The 19,373-nt window shown below is 41.6% G+C and overlaps 1 protein-coding gene across 1 annotated transcript; it reads left to right on the top strand.

The window, feature by feature from the left end:
* The first annotated feature begins 72 nt into the window (after positions 1 to 72).
* On the top strand, positions 73 to 14,217 carry KCTD2 (potassium channel tetramerization domain containing 2). The gene is made up of 6 exons (XM_088482586.1): positions 73 to 518; positions 2,856 to 2,964; positions 8,968 to 9,059; positions 10,086 to 10,181; positions 11,655 to 11,780; positions 12,266 to 14,217. Exons 1-6 carry the CDS (start codon positions 234 to 236, stop codon positions 12,293 to 12,295), a joined length of 738 nt encoding a protein of 245 aa, XP_088338712.1. The 5' UTR covers positions 73 to 233; the 3' UTR covers positions 12,296 to 14,217.
* The last annotated feature ends 5,156 nt before the right edge of the window (positions 14,218 to 19,373 follow it).

The following is a 19,373-nucleotide window of genomic DNA, read 5'->3' as shown; positions in this document are numbered from 1 at the left end:
AGCAGCAGCAGCGAAGTGTCTCACTCAGAGAATCAGTCAGCGCTGCAGTGATAATCCTGTGACTATGTGAGTGCGCAGCCGCCCGGCCTGCCGCTTGCTTAGGGTGTAGTAAGATGAGCGCGGGGTGACTGTGGCCTCGGAAGTGACGGCACATCTCCCCGGAAGCCTCGCCCGCTCCCTGTCTCGGTGTTATGGCTCCGCTGCTCTCCCTGTTCTGTCCGGTTTGATTCATTATGGCAGAACTACAGCGGGAATCCGCGGAGTCTGTCGGAGTGCGGGTAGTGCCCTATACACTGACCATACCTTGTCCCCGGAGCGGGCCCCCGAGCCCCGGCCTCTCCTGCGCCGCTTCCCGCAGCCCCAGGCAGCAGGACCCCGCTGGCAGGACGGGGGGGAAGTGGGTCCGACTCAATGTGGGCGGCACGTATTTCCTAAGCACCAAGCAGACTTTGTGCCGGGAGCCGAAGTCCTTCTTATACCGACTGTGCCAGGAGGACCCGGACCTGGACTCTGACAAGGTGTAAAGAGAGAGCAACCTACCTACATCTGCACACAGTGCTCTGCTATATATATTATATATACACACACATACCTACGTACATACACACACATTACATATATATATGTATGTGTGTGTGTATATATATATTATATATATATATATATATATATATACACACACGCAGTGCACTGCTATAATATATATATACCAACATATATAGAGTGCCCTGCTGTACAGAGACCTACCTAAACACAGTGCCCTGCTATACATATACCTACCTATACACAGTGCCCTGCTATATTTATATATAGTGTCCTGCAATACATATACCTACCTATACTGATATATACCTGGATATATAAAGTGGGCTGCTATACATATACCTATCTACATATATACACAGTGCCATATTTATTTATTAACAGTTTCTTATATAGCGCAGCATATTCCATTGTGCTTTACAATTGTAAACATTAATAGACCTACATACATCTATACAGAGTGCCATGTTATACATATAGCTACCTAAATTTATACAACATGCTCTGCTATACATATACCTACCTATATCTATACTCTGTGCCCTGGTATACGTAGACCTCCCCACAATAGTGCCCACATGTACAAGTTTAATTTTGTTTTGCTGCACAAAATTTTTAAATAACGTTAAAAGCTCAGAGGATGTATTTATAAGGTATTCTGCATAGCCTCTTTCTCCCTGCATTCATATATAAACAAAACACAGGTTTAGCCCAACTCTATGCTTTTTTTTTAAATATGCATTTAATATGTGTTAAGGTTCCCACACACTGGACGACTCGCAAAAGATGCAATGTCGTCAACGATTTCCCTTGAACTCCTTGGGTAACTCACCGGCACTCCTGGACAGATATCTTGCTAAACTATGCAATGTGACTAACGACCTATCGTGCGTCCTTAATGATTTCCAGTGCATCGTTAAGGAGATTGGCAGATATAACCTGCAGTAGGTAAGATCTGAAGATAAACGACAAACTACCTGCGGGACTGTGCATCAGATTGTTATCGTTCCTGGAAGCTGCACGATTTGCACGTTTTTAAACGATGTATCGTTCCGACGCGACGTTTTCGTGCAAATCATGCCTAAAATCATCCAGTGTGTGGGCACCTTTACTGGCACAATTTGCAGATATAAGCTAATGTGGGCATGTTTACCAATCATAACATATACAAGTTTTACAACACAAACATTTAAAATAAATAAGCTTGACTCACAGATGTGGGACAACTTTTTTACCACCAAGGCATTATATGATGTGAGAGGAAGCATTTATATGTGTACAAATGCTCATTTAATAAAAACTATACTATACACAAAACTGAACATACCTAAGACAGCCCTGATGTGCGCAGCTCTCATGAATGATTTAAATAAGCCTGAGACCAGCAGCATTTAAGGTTGCAAGTTTAATGCTGTAGTAGGCAGGATTTGAAGTGATAATTTTGGGATGCAGTTAAAATGCAGACGAAGGGGATTCCGCCATTCAGAATGCAAGCGCCGGAATCCCGACAACCTGTCAGAATCCTGGCGCTGGCATCCTGACCACGGGAAACCCGTAGGCAAGTAGCTGAGTTAGGCACGAAGGAGACTGACAAAGTGTTGGGATTCTGACCTCCAGTATCCCGTATCCAGCTCATATTTTTAGTCTTGTCACCATTTACATTTTAAGCCAATCTTTCAAACATAGGTGGATGGTGGTATGGGGTAGATTTTACTGGACCTATTAGTGCACAGGTTCTCAAACTCAGACCCCAAACAGTGCAGATTTTCCTTGTGTACTCATAGAAGCACAAGTGAAATAATTATCTCCATCTGTGGATCTTTTAAAATGTGTCAGTTAGTAATGAATACACCTTTGCAGCTACTGGGTGATTAGAAAAATGTGAACTGTGGACCGAGTTTGAGAACCACTTCATTAGTGTGACCAGTAGATGACAGCTCAAATAGGCTGATGGGTAATCTTCCGTCTAGATTTACGGGTATGCGCAATAATGATTACCATCAGATTTTATCCAAAATTTATACTACCGCAGATTTTCCGTCCACACGTGCCAGTGACCAGCTTTAGCAGTACTACTCTTCCTTAGTTGGGCTGTCATGTTTCACCATGCTAAGAATAATAGGTAGCTAGAATGTGTGCAAATCACCAGACAGTGTTGTCTATCAGGCAAAAATTAGACCTCTGCTTTGATATCGAACACCTGAAAATGTGAACCATTGAGCGTCTTGGCTATTCATTTTTTGATGACGTATATTCATAATTTTCTGCCTAGGTTGGAATTTTTTGAGACTCTTATTGTGTTCATTTCATAGGATGAGACAGGAGCCTATCTCATTGATCGGGACCCAACCTACTTTGGACCCATACTGAATTACCTACGACATGGGAAGCTAATCCTCAACAAAGAGCTAGCAGAAGAAGGTGATGACATACATTTAGGAGTGCTCCTCATACTCAGGCAGTTTTCTCTGCATAGCTAGCATTGTACCAATTACTCAAATGTGTTTAGAAGACATGTAAATAGCACAAATCTGAAAGACATATCAAGCAGATATGGTCTTTCATTATGTGCAGTACATGTATCTAAAATGCTATTGATTGCTACAGGATATTTCATAGTGCTTGTTTACAGTTTAATTAGCTGTATTGAAATGCATTTACTGTAACCTGTGGCTTATTTTCATTTATGTAGCAGGATACTAGTCCTGTGAAATAATCGCCATTGTCTCTTGCATGGGCTGAATGATTAAAGTCACATTCTATTGGGTGAGAAGAAGTAAAAGTGGTTCTGTTAAACCAACTGTAATGAAAAATAATGAAGCCCAGTCTTTTATAATTTCAGTATGGTCTACTCCTGTGTAAAGCTATTCTTTACGCGTTTTACTGTTAAACTGTGCATAACTGTGGTATTGTGTTGATGTGCACAGAAGATATTTATGATGCTGCCCACAGTCATTTAGTGCTTTTTATTTTGCTTTGTTCTTTTTGAAATGTTGCCAGTATTAAATGCAATGTTTCATAAAATACACCAGTAAGATACAGAGAGCAAAGAATGCTACACACAAGCCTTAAGGTGGCCACACACATAGTGACATTTTACACAATTTGGCCGATTTCGACGAATCGTGACGATGAATCGGGTAAAAAAAGTACAAATCGTGAGTTTATACTCACGAGCACGATGCCGACGCTCGTTGTATATCGCATCTTCTGATCTGCCGTGCTGTAGGGCAGATTAGCCAATCTGGGATACAATGCATTGGCTGCAAGATAGATCTTTAGTCAGATTGGACATTTTTAACTCCAAATCGTGATCACGACGGCAAGGGAGCTCCCGTGAAAGTTCATGAGGAAATTGGCCATAAAATCGTTACGTGAGGACATCGGTATGTGTGTGGGCACCTTTAGTCACTAGGTGGTGCAATGGAGCAGTTACTATGCAGACCAAGATTTTCAATGCAGTTTGAATGTCAGAACCAAAACAACTGCCTATAATATGCTAAGAATTCAATAGATTTTCATACACTATGGCCAGAATATGAATTACACACTTTTCTTCTTCAGGGTCCATAAGGGGTCCACAGGGTTGACCTTGGGGGTATAGGTTGGGAACCAAATCCGGGCACCACGCAGTTAAAGCTTTTAGCTTCCAGGATGCACTGGGTCCACTCTCCCTATAACCCCGCCCCCAAGCCGGAGGCACATCAGTTTAAGTTGGTGCCCAGCCGGAGTCGGGTCACCGTTATCGCAGGTGGGCTGATTAGCAGCCCCTAAACTTTATTTTATTAGTGAAAGGTGTTTTTATTTACTTTTAGACTCTTCAGAGTGGCAGCGTTGGACTGTCCATAGGACGTCCAAGCTGCCGCTCCTCCTCCACCCCACCGGCGCCGAGACGCCAATACAGATCTGGGGATCTCGGCGGGACCCCAGTGTCTGTACTAGCCGGACTCTGCGGGCGCCCAGGACTGCTGCCAGATCGACGGGGACAGGTAAGGTTGCGGGTCACCGCTTGCGGCAGACCTAATCCCGACAGCCGGCTTCCCGACTGCTTTATCAGGGCGAGAGTTAAATGACGGGGGGGTTTAGGCGGCAGGGAAGGGGGTGTTAGGTTTAGGCACTTAGAGGGGGGATTAGGGTTAGGCACTGGGGGGGGGGGGGAGTTTAGGGTTAGGCACCCCTAAGGAGGGTTAGGGGAGGGAATTAGGTTAGTGAATACTTACTTTAGGGACGATCAGGATTTTCACCCATGTCGGGCAGCCGCTGTTGGGATTCCAACCGGTAAATCATACCAAATTCCTGGGGACATACCAGAGGCAGTGGCGGCGGGCCCCCCCCATACCCCGCTTGTCCACTAGACCACTAGGGACTTCAAGATTGGCAGCGGGAGCCGGCGTCACGGGGGTTAATAGCTGGCCAGGGGAGGCAGCCTTCCCTGTTGTAGCGGCTCCTCCCCTCAGCTCAGCGCACCTTTCCAGAAGCAAGGTCTGACGTCCCTGAGCTGCTTCCTCTGAGGTCTCCAGGCGGCAATTTTATTTCTATGGTGCAACACAGAGCTCCTAGGACAGCAGTTGGTCCAGTCCCCCTGCGTACCTCACCATTAGGTCAGTGTACTCAGCGCTATAGCCTTCCCTGACACTGAATCTGGGCAGTTGAATGTAGCGACATTTGCAGTATATTATATGTAATGTTTATGTACAGTATATATATTTCTGCATGTATGTGACTTATGCTAGTGCTGACTGTCTGTGCTTTTTCTCTCACCTGTCAGTGTATATCTATCCCTTTTCTTTACAATCTGCCCTAATACAGGTGTACTTAAGGTGGTTCTGAGAACTCACATATATATACTTGTCAATATTTGTGAGGTTTGGTACATACAGTTGCGTGCTGCACGTTGCCATATTATAGGTAGAACTGTGTGTTGCATACGCTGACAATGGGTCCCTGCAGCTAATCTTAGCGTCAGTCAGGACCAGTATAGCACTGCTTAATATATCCGTGAGGATGGTAGGTCAGATAGCTGACCAGGAGAGAGAGCACGATACTGCACCCATTTTTGCTATACTGCAAGTCATGGACTGTAGGTATCGGTATGGAGGATTTGACTCAGAAAGAGTTTTGTACAGGTGCCGGGCACCTTACACGACCCCCTTGGGCAGTTTGTTTCTCAGGATCCTGGCCTCCATTGCGGATCGCCTGGCGGCCCCCATTGTTGTAACTCACCTGGGGTTACTTCAACATACTACCCTTTCATTTCGGGGTATCTTGCAGTTTCTTGCAGTTTACTCCTGTGACACAGACTATCGCTCCCTACTGGGGGTTTTCACAGTACATGCAATTCCTTCAGGTACCACAACAGTCTGTCATTCCCCTTGCAGGGATTACCACGACAGCCATCCTGGGTGGATGTAGTTTCTACGAAACACAGAATGGCGTAATAAACGCCCTGTGGTTACTTTCCAGTTTACTCTGCCGTCATACGGTGAACTGGATGATGTATCGGGCTCCTTTCCCTCTCTCACGAGGGGGAGCCTAAATCAAGTATTATTATCCCTGCTTTGGTGCTGGCGGTCAGGTCCATCCTAGTTATAGAGGATGTCGAACCTGCACCTAAATCAATCACCCTCATTTTAATCATTAAAGTGTCTTCGGCTGTGTTCCCCGTCTCTGACCAGCGGATGGATCACATGGCGGGAGTCTGGCTATCGCCAGATAAGAGGTATCACAAAAGCGTTTGGCCTCATGTTTCCCATTCCCTGAGGGTCATCACAAGTAATAGGAATCACCTCCTGGGGTGGATTTTCATGTTACTCATCTGATTACGAGCGTTACTACTCCTCCCATTCCTGCCCGGATGGATTCTATGGATCCATAGGTGGTAACTTTGCCTGAAATCAATATACTCGCTTTCAGGGGCTGTTGTCCGTCCAACCATGGCTATCGCATGGTTGGCTAATGCTATTGCATACTGGGCTGATGCATTTGTAAAGCTTTTTCCCTCCAACACTTCTGGGGATCAAATGTCTTTTGTCGCTCACATAAAATATGTAGTTTTCATTTGTGGGAGTAACTACATTGGATGCCAGTCTCCTTACCTTCAGGGTTTCAGTTGCGACTGTATCCACCGCCATACCCTATGGCTGCGCTCATAGAAAACAGAGGTGGAGATACCATATATTGAGGAGATCTTGTTTGGTCCTGACCATGACAAGATTGTAGCAACATTGGCAGTATCACTAATGGCAAGATTGCCGCCTTCAGCTACTCCCACTACAAGGCCTCAGACTAAATCTGTTTAGTCTTTTTGTCCTCAGGGTCAGCCTAATGGCCTGTTTTTTCCTAGGCTGTCGGCATCCACAAGGGCCGCCATACCCGGTACCGAGCACACCTGGTCATCCAGACGCCCTGCTTTCACAGGAAAGGATGGCCGGCCGATAAACAGACATTGGCTAGATGGCTTCGTATGTCTATCTCAGGGGCCTCACACGCATAGGAAGGCCTTTCTGTTGATGCTTATTCTACTCGAGCTGTGGGTGGCTCGCTGTGGCGCCTCGGCTGTTCTGCCTTGCAAGGTGACCACATGGTCTTCTGTCCACACCTTTCTAAGGATCTATGCATTGGATTCCTTTGCCTCTCAGGATGCCTTCTTTGGGCGACGGATTCTCCTCTCAGCACAGGAGCGTCCCCACCCGTATAAGGACTGCTTTGGGACAACCCCAAGGTCAACCCTGTGGACCCTGAAGAAGAAAATGAGAGATATGGTAAGAGCTTACCCTTGTTATCTCTTTCTTCGAAGTCCACAGGGCACCCACCCTGACGCACCTGGCTTCATTTGGGCTGTGTTACTGGTCACCGATTTCCCGTCTCCTTCTCTGTGAGTATGGTTCTTGAGTGTTCCAGTCTTCTTTCTCTTTCTTTCCTCCTCCGGCCTTTGGCTACTTACAAACTGAGGTGCCTCTGGCTTGGGGGGGCGGGGTTATAGGGAGAGTGGACCCAAGCATTAACTTCAAATTAATAGTATTTCCTTCTGTCAGAGATCCTTCTCCTAGGAGCTAGGTTTAAAGCAAAAGGCCACATTTAGTAGAGCTGTCACTAATTAAAAATATCCCACTATGTACAGAAAAAAGTATATCCCCTGAGAGCTGGCTCGCACCGTTGGTCTTTGTGCTGGAAGACTAAAATCCTTCCTTACATTAAATTTCTTTGGTGGTAGTTCCATAGAGCGCCAGTGAGAGCTGTGAATTACTTTTAAGTCTGCAAAGCACAATTGTTATCGAGCTCTATGTTTCAGGCAAAGAAAAAATCAGCAGCTCCCAGAAGATGGTTCCCCCCCCGCGCATTTGCTGTATATGAGTGTCATGTTTTATTAATGAACTTCACTTAAGGGAAGAGTTCTTTTTTAACATCCAGACTGAATAGGCAATGTACAGATACCCTTGTGCAGCCTTTATGTAAAATACGTAGAGTGCCACACTGTAGTCAGAATAATTATGGTTCTGTTTTTGTAAGAGGAAGTTTACAGGCAGGTGAGATAACGATGAGATTGAAGACAACAACATTAAATGATCTAAATCAGGGTTTCTCAATACCCCCTATTGTGTATTAATTTATTCAAAGTAATATCTAATGTGTACATTTATTACAAAATCCTCTGAATGCTTAGGAATGTGTACCAAGCTAAAAAAAAAGCATGTTTTATTCATTAGTTGTATATTAAACTGTTATTTTTCATTTAATTTAACTCCTTTAATTTGACTGATGAACTCTTGGGGGTTCCAGTAGCACCAGATAATAAATGTGTCCATATGCCATGTCCTAAAAATAGGACCACAGTCCACAAACCTACCATTGTGACCTCACAACATCATGTGCTGCCTGTAATTTATAACCTCCAGTGTATCTGAGCAGTATAATCCACCACAGTGTTTTCTTCTAACAATCATGTCTTATGTACCAGTGTGACAGTGTATTTTAGCTTTCTTTCACTTCTGCACTGTACAAGCAAATCTGTAGAGTTGGTGATGTCTTAAACAAAGTTGACTTATAACAGTTCTTTGTGTTTTATGATTCTGCTAAATGATTTCAAGTAATTGAAATACAGTATGTGACTTCTGAAGGTAACTGGTTGTACCAAAACTTTTGAGGGGCTACATAGCAAAGGGGGTGATTACATATGCACATGCCAATTTTCAGAATTTTATTTATAATGATTCTTTTTTATATATATTTTTCTCATCTCACTTCACCAATTTACACTATTTTGTGCAGATCCATCACATAAAATTCAGATTAAAAAAAATAATAAATTACAGGTTGTAATGTAAAAAAACCAAGGGGGGTGAATACATTTGCAAGGCACTGTATATGTATAATATCAGTTGTCATCAGATAGTTACTGTAACTCTTTGTATCCTTTCTACACAGGAGTTTTGGAAGAAGCTGAGTTTTATAATATTGCCTCCCTAGTCCGTCTAGTGAAGGAGCGTATTAGAGACAATGAAAACAGAACTTCACAGGTAAGTTTCTTCACTATTCAAAAGCAAGTTTAACACCACAATTACACTGTTTACGACAGGGGATTGGCAACATTGACCGCTCAATCTAATGTCTGTGGTCCATTACCACAGCTAGCAATACAAATCCTAACTTGCACTGTTATCACACACAGTCATTTAGTAGTCCTTTTTTTGGTGCATGTTTGCTCTTTTTTAGGGGGCTGGGATGCTGGAGGCCAAATTCAAGAGGCAGCTAAGGAGAGGAGGAGCTGACAACTATGTTTACATTTGTTTACATTAATTACCAGATTATACAAGTATGAGCCTACTTCAGGGGAAATTGAGTTAAAATCTCTTAGGGTAAAAAAAAAAGAAACGTTTTATGTGATGCCTTCAGTCACCATTAGTCACCAAAAGTTGTTTTGTCTGGTTAATAATGTAGCCACATTTTTTTAATTTGAGAGTGCAATAGGAAAGCAGCTGCTGTTGGTAACCCATGTACATTTATAGATAGTACTCAGTAACAGGATACAGGTTGACAGAGTTTGGGCTGTTGTGGAGACCCCCAATGTGTTCATACGCCCACCACTATTCTGCTTTCTGAAAGCTTGATGTCAGGGGAGAACTCGCTGCCTGTTTGGTAAAATACCACGGGGGTGGGTATCCAATTAGCCGCTGTATTTTACTGCGGCTAATTAGCTCGCCCGGGGCTATCCAATTACCCCCGAAGTCGGCCCGACACTTTTATCTGGGTTTTTTTTTCGGGACCAGATGTGTCCCAAATAATAATCCACGATAAGTACCGTTTTTCACCAAAAAAAGGCAAAAACACATAGGTCCGTGAGCTTATCGTGGCTCCTATGTGTTTTCGGGAGAACTATCCTATTATTTCGACCAAAATAATAGGGTAGGGTGAAATAAAGCATCGGCGATAGTCAGCGAAAAATCCCCGTTTTTCGACGATCTTGGGGACCAATGTTCTTTATTCAGATAATACATTCCTGTGCACCACTATTGTTTATGGTTTCACAATGCTTCTGCCATCAGGGTCCAGTAAAACATGTCTACAGAGTATTACAGTGTCAAGAAGAGGAGCTCACGCAGATGGTGTCCACCATGTCCGATGGTTGGAAATTTGAGCAGGTGAGTGACCACACTGGGCAATCATGCAAAGTGGCAGTACCAGCTCATATGTTTTCTGATACTGAATAAGAAAGCTATTCATAAACTGACTCTTCGCAAACCCTGACATTTTGTGAGGTCACCCATTTATTTTGCCCCTTTGTGACCTAACCAATTTTTACTAGTTGGCTTCACTGAGAATAATATTCCTATTTGTTTTAGTCTATCCTAGCAAATTTTATATTGTATTTTTTTGTGACACATGAGTTTTATTTGGTAGCCTATTTATGTAGAGCAGAGTTTCCTATTCTTCGCCATTACTGCCAGGTATTAGGGATATCCATTTTTGAGCACAGGTGACATAATTAGAACCTCAGTCAACTTGATTTAACCATATGGACTTGAGCATGAATATCCTTAAAGCCTGCACTGTAGTGGCGGAGTTTGGGAAATTCTAAATTTATAGAGAAAATATAAAATTTCCATGAATTTTCCTAAAACAACTATCATATAATTAGTGCGACGCCAGAAATTTACCATGGATATTCAAGCAGCTAGTTCTTGTGAGTACAGGGATAGCAATTGTGTATTTTCTACAAGGTCTGACTGGCCCCACAGACACGGGTAAATATAATGAGCGGCTGGAAACAAATTTGGATGATGGTGTCTACTTTATGATGTGTATATCGTGTGACATTCATGCATAACTTAGTGTGTGTGTGTGTGTGAGACTTTCATGAAAAAAATGCATCCATGTTGCAGAGAATGGGTGGCATTATTTGGGTAGGGAGGGAGGTGTGTAGGACTTTTCAGAACAAAACAAATAAGTACATTTGACTGTATTTTTTGTTGTTTTGGGGTGAGTGGGGTCATGCAACAGCAAGCAATGAATGTCTTCAAATAGTTACAAAGTCCTTTCAGTTGTTTATTACAGGTTGAGTCTCCCGTATCAAAAATGCTTGGGACCAGGGGTGTTTTGGATATCGGAATATTCCGTATTTTGGAATATTTGCATACTATAATGAGATTTCTTGGGAAAAGGAACTAAATCTAAACACAAAATTCATTTATGTTTCATATACACATCGCCTGCAGGTAGTTTTATACAATAGTTTCAAAAATTTTGTGGCTCAAACTAAATTTGTGTACATACACAAATTAATTTTGTTTCATATACACATGTATAACACAGCCTGAAGGTAATTTTATACAATATTTTTAATAATTGTGTGCCTTAAATAAAGTTTGTGTACTTTGAACAAATCAAAAAGCAAAGGCTTCACTATCTCAGTCATGCTAAAAAAAATCTGTATTTCTGAATTTTCCGTATTTCGGAATATTTGGATAAGGGAGACTCAACCTGTTACTAACAATCTATGCCATGTACCATTTAGCCGCCATGAAACATACAAACAGAATTAGATGACTAAAAGAACTAGCTAGTCTGTCTTGTCTACCCATACTGATTTTAGTGTCTGCATTTGTTTGTTTCAGCTCATCAGTATTGGATCTTCCTATAACTATGGAAGTGAAGATCAGGCAGAGTTTCTATGTGTTGTGTCCAGAGAGCTGAACAACTCCACTAATGGATTGGTCATTGAACCCAGTGAGAAGGCTAAGGTGAGTGTGACTGACGCCATTTCTGTTTTGCTAACGTTAGGAAGAAAATTTTTGTGTGACGCAGACATCAATAATTTCCCTTAAATGATCTTGACCATGGAGGGTATATAAACAAAATCAGAATACAGAGGAAAAGAAAAGCCTCATGCAATTGTGACTTGGTGTATGTAAATGATGACTATACACTTTCCATGCTGTGTTTCATGAAACCATGTGCACATTATTTACACAGCAGTATTGTATCCATAGCGATCAGGCAATGATTTCATATATTTAAGACATGATGTGGTGCAATCTAACTTTTTTTTATCATTTAAGCCCAATTGTCGTTCTTTAAAACAAATGTACTTCACTCCTAAGTCGGTGTTCTCTTATAGGATTTAAGATGTATAAACATGATGCCAGATGTAGTGAGATTATTTCAGTCTACACATTAGTGTAGTTGGGTTTTTTGTTTTTCTAACTCATTGATTCTTATGTTTCAGATTCTGCAGGAGCGTGGATCCCGGATGTGAGGAAAAAGTATGACTGGGATCTGTTACAGAGCTCCACTCTGGCTCTAACCAAAGCCCTCACTGCCTGCGGAGCTCATGCGCTGTATTACTGATGTATCCCCTCAGCAGGCCTTAACACCCCCATGTTAAAGAGGTGCAACGTGAGCATAGTAAAGCAGACAATATTATGTTTGCCATCTCCACTTACAGACGTGTACTTTGTGCTGTCAGGTTATGTAGGAATGATGTCAATTATTGTGGGGTGCAAGGGTTAGAGGGGGCAAACCCTGCTTATTTGGGGCTAATTGTGTATTTTTGTGCGTGTCCTCTATCTGTGGCCTGTTTTTAGAGGAGTCAGTATTTTCTGCTGTGCCCCTTAGATTTGCAGGAACAAGAAATGGACACTATGCCTTTCTGCTGGAGGAATGGAAACTGGACTTCCCTTGAATTATATTTTTTTTATTACAGTTGCCAAAAGTCATGCTCTGTTTCCTGTTTCGAGTCCTGTTTACTGTGCAGTTTTGTCTCTAGTTGTGCAACTATGAGGGAACCAATGCCTGGAGTTTCGTGGATGAAGTGCAGAACTCTGCGATATCCACAAAATCTCAAGAAGCAGAAGGAATCTAGAAAACTTCTTATCGGACTGTGGTCACTGTTCCAGCACTTAATGCTGCTGAGGGCATTCCCATGTATCTGCAATGCATGCATACCTATACCACGCAAAATTGTGTTCCACTTTTTTTTGGGGGGGGAAGGGGATGTTATCTGGGTTGAGCTGCCTGTCTGTGTTGCAGTCTATTTCACAGAGCACAAACATTTTTAGGAGACTTATTATACAGGGGAGAGAAGAGGTGGAGCCAAGCAATTTATCCTGTGTGTGTGTGTGTGGGTGTATAAATCTCTCACCAAGAACTGTCTTCATTGCCAAAGCTAGTGTGTGGATTTATACTGCTCTCCAGCAGTGGCTGCCAATATAACCTGTTTGCAGTGTGCCTGCGGAATAGTCTAATATATAACGTGCAAAGAACACCGTTATGAGAATAGTGACTGTACACTGAATTGAAATTGCATTCTAAATAAATATAAATTACTTACACATTTTAATAATATAATATTGCATAAATATAAGTATATTGAAAAGAAAAAAAACAATGACATTGTGCAAGGTGTGATGCCTTCTGACCGCCAGTAGATGCTACTATACCTATGCACAGTGTTAGGCTGGCAGAAAACTCTCTTAATAAACAGACTGAACACAACAGCATTATAAACTCCTAAACCTAAAGCCTGTGTTTCTTTTTGTTTGCTTGTTTTTTAATGGAAACCTATAAAAAGTTTTATTTTCACTTTTTCAACATGTGACAAAATCATCACTTGATAAGTTTTATTATGGAAGATTAAATGTATTTGAACTTTGCTGTTTATATAGGATACATTTTTATTTAGTGTCTAAGAGTTATAAACCTGCAAATGCCGCTGTTCTTACTGCTGTACATGAGGGTTTAATCTTCCACCTAAAGTGCATCCCTAGCCTATACACTGTGGGGACTGCCGTTTTGTAAGCTGAACTAATACTCAGGAAAAATGCCATTTATCAATTCACTAGGAATTAGTGCCTTATCAAAGGGAGCAAAGGCCTCATGAATATTTGTAAAACCTTATTACTGATTCCAAATGAATTAATAGGCTGCACTGTAATGAGTATTGCTTCTGTTACTTACGCTGTAGGTGACTAGGGATCTGAAATGTATTTATATCCTAGATAAAGTGGAGACAGCAACTTTGTGAACTGAACTGATAATAAAAGGCAGCCATCACTTCGGTTCACTAGAGACTAGTGATATCACAAAGTCATCTTTCCATCAACAACACACTAAATACAAAGAACAGCAGAACAAATAACTGTATTTATTCCATTAATGTGAAATAAAAAAATCCAAGGATATTTCACTGTATAAAATTATTTTACATTGTATCCTAATAGTGGTTTTTGTTCACATTCTTACCTTGCTACTTCCCCATGTGTAAAGACAATTATTTAAATTTTCATACTTCTCTTCACTTGTTAATAAAGATATTTTACAAAAGTGCAAAGAAAAGAAAAGAATCAGGTGTACAGAGAATGTCTATTTTCTTGCTCTTCGTACCCCTAGGAGCATGCCCACATTCTGGTTTTGGGACCTGCCCTCAGAAAATCATTCTGCTACTACTTTTGCAAGATTGCACAGTTTTCTTATTACCACTTTAGGACACTATATTTTTTTCTCCTAAAGTGCTCAGTTTAGCCTCATTTTTGACGTCTTAAAGCAATAATGAGCGCAAGAGGATGCTACATTTTGTCCCTTTGTCGATGCCACCATCTCCGCCCGCAAATCCATGCAGTTTCCCATAACAATATGTACGTTTGCTCAAATACCATGAGTACTAAGGGAGACATACGTTTTGCACTTTTGTATATGACTTTTTTTATTCTGAATTATTACTTATGCAGTGCAATTTTATGCATCGTTCCATAAAAGTTATTTCCTGTAAACTGAACTTTACTGTCTGGTAACTGATAAGGAGATGCCAAGGAAACAAGTAAAGCAGGCTTTTATGATGTAGAGGAGACTAAAAATAGGGTTACAGTTAGCCTGGCCTGTTCCTGTACATTCTGTAGGTGTATTGTTGATTTTCTAATTAATTCATGATCCATGCTGTAATTCATCACCAATCATTTTATTTCTCAAATGTGTTGCAAGTAATGACTGATATCCAGGAAACTGATGGAAGATGCATGTAAATTTATTTTTCCAAGTTTGTGGGTTGTAGATTCGTACCCCTATTTATAAGGAATGGACAGAATTAGTTATGAGAGACACAAATGAAATGGGAAGTATACCTTATTAAAATGTGCTACAAACCTAAAGTTTATTCATTGGATTCATGATTTTGCAAAACTTCACCTTAAGACTAGAATTGCTATTTACCATGAGCAGTCCTAGTTGGAGTGTTAAGCATAGAAGCAATGAGCTACAACTATTGTCAGATTATCAGGTTTCTCTGCTTAATGTCATTTTTGCTTTTCAGGTGGTTTCTACAGACCCTCAAAATGGAAAAATACAACTCAATAGAAGCACAAAACATTGCTGTAATGTCAGTGAGTATTCACACTGATAAAAAAACATCATTTTACGCAATTGCCCAAAGGGGATTATGTAGCACACATCCTAATAAGAAGCATTAGCATTTTGGAGGAATCTCCCAACATCCACAACAGTATAAGACAGAAATTTATGATCATTATAACATTTGTTAAATAGTATTGCCATGAGAGAATGTTTGCTGGAATTTTTTTTCCTAATAATTCATGTAACAAGTGAGAACATACAAAGTTTAACCGGCCTACACCCATTATCAACCTTTCTTAAATTCAAGTACTTCAGACTGTTAAATAGTTAACTAAAAATTAGAATACTATCATAGCAGAGGTTCCCAAACTCTGTTCTCAAGGCTCCCTAACAGTCCAAGGTTTAACGATATCTATGCTTGACTACAGGTGACTTAATTAGTACCTTAGTCAATTTGATTTAACCACCTGTGCTCAACCATGGATATCGTTAAAAACCTGAACTGTTGTGGCTTGAGGACCATGTTTGGTAACCTCTGTGTTATAGTGTTCCCGCTAGCCAGCGAACAGGGCATGTAGTATCTGCATGTGCCAAAGACGCGTGCTCTTCAGAAAGGGGGCATGGCCTTATGACACACCTCCAATTCGTTACACTTGGGGCCGTGCCCAGCACTTACGGAAGTGCTAGGTTTCGACCAAGCTCTTCCCTCACGGTGAAAAGATGCCATGTGCACCCACAGGTGATTGGTCTTGGCAGCTTGTTCCACCCGTGGGACACTGCGGCGTGAGGGGGGGAAAGGCAGAAGGCAGGCTGTTTTAGCGGGGTGCTGCTAAAAGCACAGGGCTCATTTTGCCCCTTTAAAACTTCGCAGGGTGGTGTACCCCACTAAAACAGCCTAGCAGGAACACTACTATTATAGTAATCCACTGTTTTGCGCTGGTAATACATCCTTTAAAACTTAAGCACCAAATTTATTTGCCATAGGAATTAAATTAAATCAAATGAATTAGATTGCAAAGTCCAAGAAACTTTCAAAATGCAGCAGAAAGTGATAAAACACAAAACTATATAGTTGTTGACAGTATGAATTATTGAACATATATTAAACCTATTTAATAGCTGTATATAATGTACTTACAATAAATCTAAAAACTAGAAGTCCTAGGACTTTAATTGCTACAAAATTTTTGTTTTGGCAAAACCACTCTCAAATGTTATGGCAAAACCACCATCAAGTGTTTTGGTTCTTTTCTGTTTCGGTGTTGGTTTTGGACTTTTTTTAAAAATTGATAAAAACTGCTAAAATCATGTAGTTTGGACCTGTTTACATGACATCCACAACCCAAGATTCGTTTTTTAAATCTGAGTTCTGAACTTACAGCAGACCCAAGCCGGGACCCCCAAAAGTGATCTCAGCCGGGACTCGATTTGACTCAGAACTCCAAAGTTCGAGTGTGTTCAGTTATCAGTAAAACTGAACTGCACATCTCTACTTAGGACTACTGTTGTTTCCTTAGGTTGACCTTGTCATTATAACAGGTTAGCAGAATTTTTGTAGGTGTTAAAAAAGTGTATCTGGATACAGATGAAAAAGGCACAGATCAATGGGAGCCAAATACATTCTAAGAGACCTATAAAAATCTAGCTAAGTATGCTCTGACACCTTTTTCTCTTCAAGGAGCACCTTGTAGCAAGGTTCTCGGTTTATGTTACAAGCTGCCATATAACGGTGTTCTGTTTTGAGGTCATGCTTTATTATGCTAGCAATGCATCACGAAATTTGAAATCTTGTCATTGTTTGCTGTTATCTGCATTGGTTTGTTTTCTTCTTAATATTTGAGTGCTTGCTGCTGTTCCAAGTCTATGGAATCTTCGTCTCATTTTGGGATCCTAGCACATCTGTTGTATCAATTGTCTCTTATTAATTGAAGTCTAGTTCCCTGCCAAGATTAACAATGTTTTGATGACTTTTTGTACAATGTTATCAACTCCTTCACAGTCAGAGTTATCACAGACACAGGCACAACTTTTGCTATGCACCATTCATAGTCTTGGCTATAATGTCATCTCAGAACCTGCCAATGTTTTTAATCACATTTTTGATGTTGAAATCTTTCCAGAACTGTGTGTGTTGGAGCCTTCTCGCCAGGAGTCTTCTTGATTGCCTGATCAAAGGTCATGCGTGGATAATAAGCTTTGAAATTTGCAATAACAACTTGATTCATGAATCAATGTGGTGTTTGTATTCAGGTATATAAATTTCACAAGTTTATCAAGTTCAGGGTTGTGGTATGCCATGGAGCAGTGGTTCTCAAACTAAGCCATAAAGTTGTCCAAACGGGTCATGTTTTAAGGCAGAGTTTCCCAAACGCGGTCCTCTAGGCTCCCCAACAGTTCAGGTTTTAGAGACATCCATGGTTGAGCACAGGTGGCTAAATCAAATTGGTTGAGGTACTAATGAAGTCACCTGTGCTCAATCATGGATATCTCTAAAACCTGACCTCTTGGGGATCGCATTTGGGAACCTCTGTTTTAAGGGATTTCTGTCTGTGGAAGCAGGTGGTATAATTACTGACCCAGCAAAATAGATCAAGTCACCTGTGCATGATTAAAGAAATCCATTTGGTATTTAGGACTGAAGTTGAGAACCCCTGCTCCAGAGCATTGTTGACAAGCAACAGTGCATTGTGTGCAGTTATTTTTTGCACATAAATCCTTAACAATATTTAAGTTTCTCACATTAAGGGCTACTTTGAATTTTTTGACACACATTGGGTGTACTTAGTAAAAATGGCATCATATTGGACTGTATGTTTAAAAAATACATAATTAGCACCCTCTCCATCCTTGCTTGTCTCTCTAAAACAGACGTGTCAAACTCGCGGCCCCAAACACATATTTTTGTGGCCCCACATTTACTATTGTAAAACAAGTGGAATGAGGCCCGCCGGGAAGCCAGGAGATTTCTTGCTGGGCCGGCACACTCACACTGCTACGGGGGCGGCTGGCGCGAATGGAGCTCAGCTCCGATCTGGCAGCATTCACCTTTCTGCCTGCGGAGGAAGATTCTGCGCAGAAGCTATTATGTAGGGACGGTAAAATGTCTGCGGGGGAGCTGCTGCGTCTGCGCATGCCCGGCTGCATCGGCTACTACCATGGGCATTTGCAGTTCCGACTTCACAAAACTGCCACCCACTGCAGCCAGCCTGCTCAGGAGCATTGATGACGTCACGCTGTCCGCGCCCTCAGTGTGTGCCCGGCTGCCCGCGAAGAGCAGGAGGACTCATCTGCATTGTGCAAGGAAGAGGAGCAGACGGCTGTCAGAGAAGAAGGTCAATTGGAGGGTGCTGGCACGGGTTGGAAGCTGAATAGACGAGGACAGTTGGCACAAAGAGCTTTGGCTGGAGGGGACACTGGGCATGTGGCTGGAGGGACAGAGGTGGCTGGAAGGGACACAAGTTCCATATTAGAGAGAAACCACCATATAGGTAAGCCTTACCTAATATGGTGGTTTCTCTCTAATGTGGAACATATGTCCCTTCAGCCACATGTCCCCTGCGTCCCTTCTACCTGAGATTGGAAAATTGGTGACTACAGAAAGATGTCAAATATCGGGAAGAAAACATTAGTTAATGTTTTCTTCACGATACTTGACATCTCTTTGCTTAAACTTTATTGTTGCTTTTCCTTAATAATAAACCTTTCAAAATTGCATTTAAGACTTTTTTCTTTCTTGCGGCCCACACACTTTTAGCGCCTGATTCAGCTTTGGGAATACAGTAAGATATAGCAAGTAACTGAACCAGGATAACCATTTTACAATGCAAGGGGTGCAAATACATACATTTGGCCCTAGCTCAAATGTTTTGGTAAGCAAGTATATTTTTTGTCGCCCCCCCCCTATGCAGTGCCCCTTGTGCCCAGAGTAGTAGTCCTCCTATGTAGTGCCCCCAGTAGTAGTCCCCCTATGCAGTGCCCCCAGTAGTGGT

Source organism: Taudactylus pleione, unplaced genomic scaffold (genome assembly GCF_031769625.1).
Source record: "Taudactylus pleione unplaced genomic scaffold, aTauple2 ptg000290l, whole genome shotgun sequence".
Taxonomy (NCBI): domain Eukaryota; kingdom Metazoa; phylum Chordata; class Amphibia; order Anura; family Myobatrachidae; genus Taudactylus; species Taudactylus pleione.
Note: the sequence above shows the minus strand (reverse complement) of the source record. Positions and strands in the feature narration are given on the sequence as shown.

What these genes read in the sequence shown, in the direction of transcription:
- KCTD2 (XM_088482586.1), top strand. Translation starts at nt 234, where the DNA reads ATGGCAGAACTACAGCGGGAATCCGCGGAGTCTGTCGGAGTGCGGGTA. An exon ending in CGGACCTGGACTCTGACAAG is followed by an intron (nt 519 to 2,855) that starts GTGTAAAGAGAG and finishes TTCATTTCATAG; the next exon opens with GATGAGACAGGAGCCTATCT. An exon ending in ATGAAAACAGAACTTCACAG is followed by an intron (nt 9,060 to 10,085) that starts GTAAGTTTCTTC and finishes TTCTGCCATCAG; the next exon opens with GGTCCAGTAAAACATGTCTA.